The sequence below is a fragment of the Orycteropus afer genome, unplaced genomic scaffold (assembly GCF_000298275.1).
Source record: "Orycteropus afer afer isolate SDZICR_OR568_19922 unplaced genomic scaffold, OryAfe1.0 scaffold00070, whole genome shotgun sequence".
Classification (NCBI taxonomy): Eukaryota; Metazoa; Chordata; class Mammalia; order Tubulidentata; family Orycteropodidae; genus Orycteropus; species Orycteropus afer.
Window position 1 is genome coordinate 5,692,817 of NW_006921657.1, and position 10,743 is coordinate 5,703,559.

Genomic DNA, 10,743 nt, shown 5'->3' on the forward strand with positions numbered 1-10,743 from the left:
AAAAAAAAAAAAAAAAACATTGATGAAGATGTGGAGAAATTGGAACCCTCGTACATTTCTGGGGTGAATATAGAATGGAAGATGATTTGGTAGTTCCTCAAAAAGTTAAACATGGAATTACCATATGACCCAGCAATTCCACTCATAGCGATATACTCCAAAGAATTGAAAGCAGGAACTGAAACCGATACTTGTACCCCAATGTTCATTACAGCATTACTCACAACAGACAAAAGGTGGAAACGACCCAAGTGTCCATTTAGTGATGAATGGATAAACTAAATGTGCTACATATATACAGTGGATTATTAGCCATAAAGAGAGATGAAGTTCTGATACAGGAACCTCAAAAACATGCTGAATGAAAGAAGCCAGACTCAAATGGTCACATGCTGCATGATTCCATTCAAATGAAATGTCCAGAATAGGAAAATCCATAGAGACAGAGAGCAGAGTGGTGGTTGCCAGAGGCCAGGGGTAGAGGGGAATGGAGAGTGATCATTTAATGGGTGCCAGTTTCCCTTATGATATGATGAAAATGTTCTGGAATGAGATAGATAGTGGTAATGGCTACACAACACTGCAAATGTATTAAATGTCACTGAATTTTACACATTATAATGGCTAATTCTATGTGATGTGAATTACATTTCAATTTTAAAAGTTAAAAAATATAGAAATCGCAATAATTTTATGTTGTTATATGCTTAAATGATAATACATTGGATGTATTTGGTTAAATAAACTATTTGTTAAAATGTATTTCACCTGTTTCTTTTTACTTTTTCAGTGCAGCCACTGTTGTTGTTAGGTGGCATTGAGTCAGTTTCAATTCATAGTGGCCTTATAAACAACAGAATGCCCAGTCCAGCACCATCCTCACAACCACTGCTATGCTTGAGCCCATCATCACAGCCACTGTGTCAAGCCATCTCACTGAGGCTCTTCCCCTTTTCACACTGACTTTACCAAGCATGATATCCTTCTCCAGGGATTGGTCCCTTCTGACATCATGACCGAAGTACAAAAGATGAAGTCTGGCCATTCTTGCTTCTAAGAAGCATCGCTTCTAAGAAGCATCCTAGCTGTTATTTCTCCAAAACAGATTTGTTCATTCTTCTAGAGTCCATGGTATATTCTTTGCCAGCACCACAAGTGGTGCTGCCAAATTGTGCAACCCAGCCACTAGGAAACTGAAAATTGCACACGTGGCTGCCATTGGATTGCTATTAGGCAGCACTGACCCAGCATGTAAGCTCAGCAAGGACAAGGACAGCCTTCACTGAAGGTTGTAACCCTGGTACCCAGAACAGAGCCTGGCACTAAGAAGGCTCTCAATACATATTTCTTACATGAATCAATGGTCTGCTGATCCAACAGAATAAGTAATAACAGCAACAATAGTTGCCGTATATGAAACTTTCTCTGTACCAGCAACTTATATCATCGTAGTCAATTGTCCTGGTAAGGCAGGGACTATCATTATTCCCATTTAACTTTTAAGGAAAACAAGGCCCAGAGAGGATACATCACTTGCCCAGGGTCACACAGCTAGAGGTGGGTGGGCTGTACTGGAACCCAGACCTGTTGGGGTCCAAAGGCTATGCTAATAGCCCTCGAGCCAGCCTTGTGACCACCTCAGAGTGGGGACTGAGTCTAGATGAGGCCAGGGTGATACCTCATGGGCCAAGCCCCCATACCACAGTCCCCCACACAAGGGTCTCCCTGACGCTGGCTTCAGCTGTCTCCCAATGCTCTTCCTAGGGACCTTCAACAAGCAAGTGAGGGCACATCCCCCAGCACTGCCAGCCGAGGGTCTGGTCCATTCACTGCAGGCCAACATCACTCAGACCTTCCCAACTCACCTCCTGCTGGGTCCCCCAGGGGCTCTGAACATGACAGAGGTGATGCCTTCTCTCATGTCTGCTGACCCCAGGATCCCTTGGGGCTTGTGCCAGACTCAAGAACCCAGAGGGTGAAAAGATGAGGACCAGGGTGGGCACTTACTCCTCCTGCCTGAGATGCCTCCAAGGGGACCAGGGAAAAATTAGGAGACCTTGGCAGCTTTTCTAGCTCCTTCTACCTGGGATCTGAGTAGATCATTAAAAACTATCCTCATTCTCAGGGGCTTTACACAGCCCAAAATGGTCATGTGACTAGGCCCTAGCCCACCTCTCCTACCTCAATCTGACTTCTTTCCCCAAACCTGCTCAGCCAGGTAGATGCCACTGCTGGTCCCTCAAACATTCTAGACTTCCTCTCACCTTCTAGCCAGGCCCTTCTACTTTGATTTGCCAAATTCCTATTCATCCTTCCTCCCTGACCACCTCACCTATGCAAACACACACACACCTGAACACACCCCTTTGTCCCCTGCACACACAACAGCCTCAGAAGCTGGTGGTAAAGAATTTCACCTTCCTTTGAAATCTGCCTGTGCCTCTTTCTAGCCACATGACCTTTGCATGCCTCAGTTTACTCATGTGTAAAACAGCAGTAACAACAGAACTTATTTCATGGCTGTTCTGGGGATTAAATCAGATTACATACATAAAGCGCTTAGCGCAGCGCCCCTGGCACACAGCAAGCACCCGATAAATAGTAACTATTTTAACAGTGGTATTAATAACAGTATTGCCTGTGCAGCCAGAGGGGAACACTTTTGGTCCCTGCTGGAAGCCTTGGGCTCTGGATTCAGGAGAACAGGAAGTGGCCAAGCCAATGTAGAAGGCTCCAGGCTGCTCAGGGATAATTCAGAAGCGGGCTTGGGCTGATGGGGGAGGGAAACCAGCAAGAAGAAAAAGAAGAAATGAGAAAAAAAAAAAAAAACAAACGCCTGCAGCAGCATTGTTCATTTTTAAATTTTATTTTACAGGACCTGCCGATAATCAGCACTGAGCACTCTGCACGGGCAGCTGGGCAGAGACTCGGGGATGCATGTCACCTGCCACATACCAAGCAGGCTCCCTGCTCTTGGAACAGGCACACACCCTCAGAGGAGGCCCGGTGGCCTTGGGCTGCCAGTGCAGGCACCTCAGAACAGGGAGGGGGCTGGTGGGAGGCAGTTGGAAGAAGGGAGAAAGGACAGGTTACTTATTCTCTTAAAAAACACTTTTAAAGCATGAAGGCAAAACCGCTGCCTCAGGAACTTTGAGGTGAAGCAGGGACGTGAGTGGAGTGAGTAGAAAGGCAGGGTGGGCATGGGTGCTTTCCAGGAAGGAGGAGAACCTCAGCACCCACCACCCCACACATCCACCCTCTCCCTTACGGTCTGCAGTGTGCTATTGCCCTGAACCCTTCTCTCAGCTCTCCCAGCCAACTCTCATGTTAAACTCCCCTACTTGGCTCCACTTTAAAAGTAGATATAACATCCATCCACCAGACTTTGCTGTAGGAGCTATAGTAGCATAATGCCTAAGGCAGTTGACTGCTAACCAGAAGGCTGGTGGTTCAAACCCACCAGCCACTCCTTGGAAGGAAGGTTGGACAATCTACTTCCGTAGTGATACTGCCTCGGAAACCCAAGGAGGGGTCACTATGAGTCGGGTCCAACACGGCAGCACATAACAATAGACTTTGTTGTTGTTGTTAGGTGTTGTCACTGACTCACAGCAACTCTTTGTACAATAGAACCAAACTCTGCCCAGTCTTGCACCATCCTCACAATGGTTGTTATATTTGAGCCCACTGTTGCAACCACCTTCTTGTCAATCCATCTTGTTGAGGGTCTTCCTTCTTGTCACTGATGGTCACTTCACCAACCATGACTAAATATTTGAAATGCCGGAACAGGAATGGGGGAGGAGCAGCAGTGGTTCAGGGAACTCTGCAGACCCAGATTCAATTGTCAGCCAATGCGCCTCAAGCACAGCCATGACCCATCAGTGAAAACCCTACAGATCACAGTCAGACATCCCGTTGTGTATGGGGTCACCATAAGTCAGAGGCCAATTTGATGGCAGCTACCAACAACAGGAATCCAGGTTTTAACCACACAAGCCTCAGGGGAGGTTCCCAAAGAACATAGCATTTGAGCTACAGCTGCTAGCTGACAAGGATTTCGATTTCCACACACATGGTGCATGGAAAGAAAAGACTGCTAGGAAGGGAACAAACCCTGGGCAAAGACACAGGAGTGGGAAGTACTCAAAAGGCCGGTTCTGGGAATGACCAGACTTGGGGTGTTGTACAGGAAGGGTTCCTGCCAGATTGTGGGGGCTTTGAATGAGAGGCCAGGATGCATGAACTTTGTTCAGAATCGTGAAACAAGGGGATTCCTCCTAGGCTTTGAAGAACGTCGACAAGGGGCAGAGTCTGGATTCTAACCCAGGTCAGCCTGAACTCAAGTCCAGTCCTACTTCCCCGGGCATCACAGCAATGAAGAAGGGCTGAAGGGAGTAAGAATATTTGGAAAAAGTCACTCACACTGAGCTCCACATCAAGGAGTACACTCAGACCCCTTCCTCATGACAAGGAAAGGGCACTGGACTGGGAGTCCAGAGTAGCTTTCCAGGAGTCAGGACCTTGCAGGCTCTGCCACTCACTGGCTATATGACATGACCCTGGGCAAAGGCCTCTTCCTCTCTGGCCCCCAGTTTCCTAGCTTCAGAATAGTAACCAAAGCCCTGCCCTCCTTGTCTCCCCACTAACTGGGTCCTATGCACTGCTGTCCTGTTGTGGAATGTAGCATGGCCCACAAGAGCTCCAGCTGATGGGAGACTGGCATGCTGGTGTTAGGTGGGTGTTCTGGTTACCTAGTGCCACTCCGATAAGAATATACCACAAATGGGATGGTCTTAACAAGCAGGAGTTTATTCTCTCACAGTTTAGAGGCTTTAAGTCTGAGTTCAAAGTGCCAGGCTCTAGGGGCTGGGTGAAAGCCCCTCAGCCTTGGGCTTCAGCTCTGCCTCCAACTCCCAGCCCACTAAAGCTAGAGGTGTTTCTTCACTCAGACAGCGGCTAGCTGCTAAGGCTGAGAAGCCCAAGGTTGACAAGTAAAAAGGCACAGTCCTGATGTTACCAAATCACATGGCAGGCCATTAATTCAAGTCCATTGTAAGTCCCAAGGTCGGCAGAGCATGGCAGGCTGCTGAACAATGATATGGTTACATGCAGGGTCCAAGCGTGCCATAAGCTAGAGACCATTCCCTAAGGCTCCTGCTTATATACAGGAAACAGACCATATTTCCCAAGACAGCTACTCAGCGGCTCACAGTAGATTCCACCGTGGAGCTGATTACCAGTCTCGTCATGGGGAATACTACATCCAGCTGCCCAGCCATTCAACCAGGCCCAGCCAAGTTGACACACTAACTGAACTATCACAGTGGGGAAGCCAGGTAACCCCACACACAACTCATGCCCAACACCTGGGGACAACCCAGCAGGATATTCACCTGGCCCAGGTCTGGTTGGGCCAGATAAGGATTGGTAAGGGCAGGCCTTCGCCTCCTGCCTCCCCAGTACACCTAGAGACAAAGAATGAGAAATACCAAGGAGCACATTGAGGCCAGAAGGGAGAGGGAGAGAGCACGGCAAAAGACTTTGGCAGAGAGTTTGTCCAGATCCTGATCCATCCCTGACTGCTGAGCAAGGGAGAAGAGAGATAGGGTAGATAGAAATGAAGTGGGTAGGGGCACTGTGGTCCAGTCTGGGGGACAAGTGATAGGCTAGGCGTCAGAGGCAGGAGTTGGAGAGGTAGGGTGGGAAGATGGAAGAGTAAACCATCCTCCCTCCAATCCCTAAGGTCCACTATTGCCCCCACCATGCTAAAAGAACAACACTGTCCCCTCCGACAGGGACCAACAAGAGAGGGCTGTGGCAACAATGAGAGAGAGGAGGACTCTGATATATATGTGCAAAGCAGGCTAGCCCAGAAAGCAGGCTGATCACCTTCCTTCTGCCCAGAAGTGCTGGGTGGCCTCAGGCAACTCACTTAAGGTCTCTGTTTTCTGTGTCCCATTTTGCTCCCCTAGCAAAAGATTATTGCTGATAATAAAAGAGCATTTATGTAGTACCTAATTTGTACCAGGCATCATTCAAAGTACTTTATCTATATGCATTAACTCATTTGACTATTTTGAAAACTCAAGGAAGAAAGTCCTGTTTTCATTCCCACTTCAGAGATAAGGAAATCAAAGCACAGAGAGATTAAGAACTTGCCCAACAAATATTGCTATATGGGTGGATAGATAGATGGACAGGCTGAACTATTAGGTATGTCTATGCAGGAGGGAGTGTGCCCAAGACCATGTATAGGGCTGGCAGACAATGTTTCCACAGGTGTATTTATATGTTCTGTAAAAATTCCCAGGTATATAGTAGAGCTGACAAGGGACAAGATTGTGGTCACTTCTTGGCCATACCCAGCTACCCAGAGGGAGCAAGTAGTTGGACCTGTGGGCTCGGGACCATAATTGCAGGGGACATCAAGCTCAATTGGCATAACATACTACACAAAAACATTGCTCCACATGCTACTTTGGTAAGTAACAACAGGGATCTTAAAAGCTTGCAAGTGGCCATCTAGATGCAATGATGGGTCTCTCCTCATCCAGAAGAAAGAAGAATGAGGGAAACCAAAGACACATGAAAAACAATTAATTCAAGTGACTGGCACACCATGTGATCCTCAGCCTATACAACTATGAGACCAGAAGAACTAGATGGTGCCTGGCTACCACTGTCAACCACTCGGAAGGGGATCTATGTAGGAGATCCTGGGTAGAGTGGGAGAACAATGTGGAACAAAACTCAAAATCATTAAAAAAAAAAAAAAAAAAAAAAGGTCAGGTTTGCTGGTCTGATAGAGCCTGATGGAACCACTGAGACTATGTCCCCTAGCTGCCTTTCAGGTCTGGAATTGAACCCACTCCTGTGGCTTCCAGCCAAACAAAAGACAGGCATATGACCTGAACATTTACAATAGGTAGATACACTCCTCAGAGAGAGCAATCATGGGAGAACAGATGGGCTGTGTATGCACAGGGAGACAGCTCAGGGAGAAGGAGTGCATGGGAGGGAAGGACACAGAGAAGAGGTAACTATGGTGAGAAAGTGGGAGGAGAGCTGTTACATTGTGGTAAATTATAGTCAATGTCATGAGATAAGGTGTATGTTAGCTGCTGTGTGGAAAGTGAATTTGCTCTGTAAACTTTCACCCAAATCACAACAAAAATTTAAAAAAAAAAGAAATTTGCCCAAGTGGAACCCAGCCATCTTAGCTCTATGCTGCCTCTCCTGTGCCTATGTAAGGTGCACAAACTATCTTTCAACTGGAGTTTAGAGGCTACTGCCATGTCTCACCAATGAAGGCAGTGAAGTCTTGGCTCCCATTCTATTTTTATGTATATATTTCTTGTTAACAGATGAAGAAAGTGAGTGGAACAGAGGGGAAAAGGGTATAAGTGTCCAAGGTCAGAGTCTCTGGGGAATTTGTGCAAGGCACCCTGACTTCCCTGGTCCAGCAGACCCAGACCAGAGCTGGTCTCAGGGACCCCTGACTGAAGCCTCCCTGAATAGGGCCAAAGACAGGCAGGCAGGGGCTGCTAGCCTATCAAATATCCCCAGGGCACATCAGAGACCTTATCTAGGCTCAGCTCGGCCCTGCTTTGTCCCACCCTGGGCCTCCTGCTATCAGGGCAAAATGAGAGAAGGTCTGTAATTCCTTCCCACTCTGCTGCAGAATCCTTAAGTCTGTGCCATCATCCTTGGCAACTTCTAAGGGAGTGAGGTCTTCATCACAGAGGGCATTCCAACAGACATCCTTCCAAACAAGGAGGCCAGGATAGGAGGCTTCCAGGGGACTCTTGGGCTGCAAGATGCAAAGATGAGAATAAGCAGGAGGCTGCAGTGTCCTCTAGAGACTCCCTGGCTCCCCGGAGGGAGAGCAGGAGCTGGGCCCCTACAGGAATGTGTTTGCCTGTGTCGCCAGGCATTCCATGCCCACGGTTCTTCCCCAGGGACACTATGGCCCTCAGGGACACCATGCCAGGTATGCTGATGTCCTGGCCTCTTTCAGCATAGCCCAGAGATGCTTTTCTCATGCCCTGATAGCCAGGTCCAAGGGAAAGGCAATGCCCAGGCCTTTCCTGGTCTCCTCTGTGGGCATCAGAGCCAGTACTCTGCCACGTGGGCAAGGGAGAGGAGGGCTGGTCCTCAGGCTACTCCCTTTTCCAGGATGTTCCTCTCCTCTCCCCTGCTCTAATCTGCTCTAAACTCACTCCTCAGTCTTCAAAGCCCAGCTGATAAACCTCACCTCTGCCTGGATTCCTCCAGCCCCTGTAGACCCAATTAACCTTTTCTTCTATGGGCTTCTCTGGGGCCAGGTATGTCCTTATTACACTTCACCCACCCTGCACTGTAGTAACTCCTACACATGCCTTTCTTCCCCACTTGATTCCAGACACCCTGAGAATGTGCTATTTCTTCCACACCCAAGGGTTGAGAATAGTGGGCATACACAGGGTCATACGGAAAAAACAAAACCAAACCCATTGCCATTGAGTCAGTTCCAACACTCGGCAACCCCATGTGTTACAGAGTAGAACTTTTTACTCTAGTGGGCACAGGGTTTTCTTGGCTGTAATCTTTATGGAAGCAGATCAATATGCCTTTCTTCCATGACACCACTGGGTGCATTTGAACCAGCAACCTTTCTGTTAGAAGCCTAGTGAAAACCACTTTTAATACCCAGGGACCTTGGTCACACAGTAGTTGTGCATAAAATAGCTATGAAATGGATTCAAACTGTAGCTGGGTCTTGCATCTGAGAGATCAGTTCACAGTCACAGATGGCTTTTTCCCTCTGAGCTCCAGTATTTCTCAAGGCTCCTCCCATTCCCGCACATGAAGTCTTAGGCCCTGGGGACATCTGGTATTTTCAGCCCTTTGAGTGCTACAGAAAGGAACGGAGGCCCAGAGAGGGAAGTATGAGGCTTACTCACACAGCAAGACCAGGTCTCCAGGGTCCCAGGGCAGCCCGCACCCAACCCAGTTTCAGAGTACAAAGCCACACTGTTGACCCATGCCCTCCAGCCTAGCTCCCCACGTAGAGGAAGGTCAAACTTACCCCAGCACCCAGAGATCAGCACGAAAAGCCAGACCAAGTGGCAGCTGGTAGCAACGTGGCACCTCATGGCTCCTGTGGACACAGAGAAGAAAGAGAGTGAGAAGCCTCTGGTTGGTGGAACTGAGTTCTTCAAGCCTCTTTAACACTATGCCACCACCACAATTCCAGGGACAACTGGGCCTGAGAGGGAGGAGAGACATCAACTCAAATAGGGAAGAGAGGACCTGGGAAGGGAAGAGAGGATCTCTATCAATGGTTTCATCATTATCCAACCTGGGGCACAACATAGCAGCTTAAGGGTAAAGGGGATTACCCCTCCAAGTGTGTGTGTGTGTGTCTGGTGGGGGAACAACAGTGATCCCCGCTGTTGCCTTTCTTCCCCACTACACTCCAGATACCCTGAGAATGTGCTATTTCTTCCACACACGAGGGCTGAAAATAGTGGGCATACACAGGGTCATACGGAAAAAACAAAACCAAACCCATTGCCATTGAGTCAGTTTCAACACTCGGCAATCCCATGTGTTACAGAGTAGAACTTTTTACTCTTGTGGCCACAGTGACACCTCATGGGGATTGGCCACCTTGGTGGAGGGACTCTGTGGGCATGGCACAGTGGGTAGCACAGAGTATGTGTCCATAACATAGTCTGGCTCAGTGGATAAAGGGACAGGTTGTTGCCTCTATCCCCCAGGACCACAGCCCCTTGCTAGCAACCCCAGGCTTGCACCAGCCCCACCCCCCAGGATGGCATCCCCATGAACCACAGAGCAGGGCTAGACAGGGTTAAGGAGACAGGTGCTCAGCAGGAAGACAGCAGTCCAAGAGTGAGCTTGGCAGGCCCAACACCCCCAACCCCTCTACCCAATGGGCATGTCTTTTCCTGTTCTTTTATATTCAACATATTATCCTATAACATTGTACATAAAAAAAAAAAGAGCAGATTATAGTGTCTAACCATGAGTGCTACAGAGGCAGGGAAAGAGGCACAGAGAGGGGAGGTGACCTACCCAGGGTCCCATGGCAAGTCTATTGTTATGAATTGAATTGTTTCCTCCAGAAATTGAAATCCTAACCCTTCTACTTGTGGATATGATCCTGTTTGGAAATAGGGCTTTTGTGGTGTTAACTAGGTCATATCAGATAGAGTGGGTCCCAAACCTAATCAACCTAATCACTTCTGAGTTACAAAAAGAACAGAATAGACATAGATACACACACAGGAGGAAGATACACACCATGTGAAGATCTTCTACAACCAAGAAACATCAAGGAATCAAGGAATGCTGGGCTACTAACAAGGAAGGATTCAGCATGGCTGAGACTCTGATTCGGACTTTTAGCCCCCAAAATTGTGAGAATATAAATCTCTGCATTTTAAAATCACCTACTAGTTACTATTAGGTACTAAGAACATCTATGGGAAGCTGGAGCCTAATCTTTGAGGCTCAGAGATCCTCACTAGAGAGATCAAGGGCCCATCTGATGGGGTTCAGCAGGGGCAGGATCCTATCTCTAATGGCAGCTGAAGAGGATAGGCTGCTCCCTCCTACCAAGGCAGCAGCTTCCCAGCCCCTTACAGCTGGGCATGGACTGGAGCAGGCCTCCCTTCAGCCCAGCAGTGACACCAGGAAGGGCCCAGACTGAACTATCAGCCCCAAAAGGGCAGGAAC

At 48.2% G+C, this 10,743-nt stretch overlaps 1 protein-coding gene across 1 annotated transcript in view; it reads right to left on the minus strand.

Moving 5' to 3' along the window:
• The window catches only part of CDH23 (cadherin related 23), a 542,121-nt gene extending 532,984 nt beyond the window's left edge, over nucleotides 1–9,137 (minus strand). The window contains exon 1 of the mRNA XM_042780917.1: nucleotides 9,071–9,137. Within this exon, the coding sequence (XP_042636851.1) occupies nucleotides 9,071–9,137 (67 nt within the window). The remainder of the gene's footprint in view (nucleotides 1–9,070) is intronic.
• Between the last annotated feature and the right edge of the window lie 1,606 nt (nucleotides 9,138–10,743).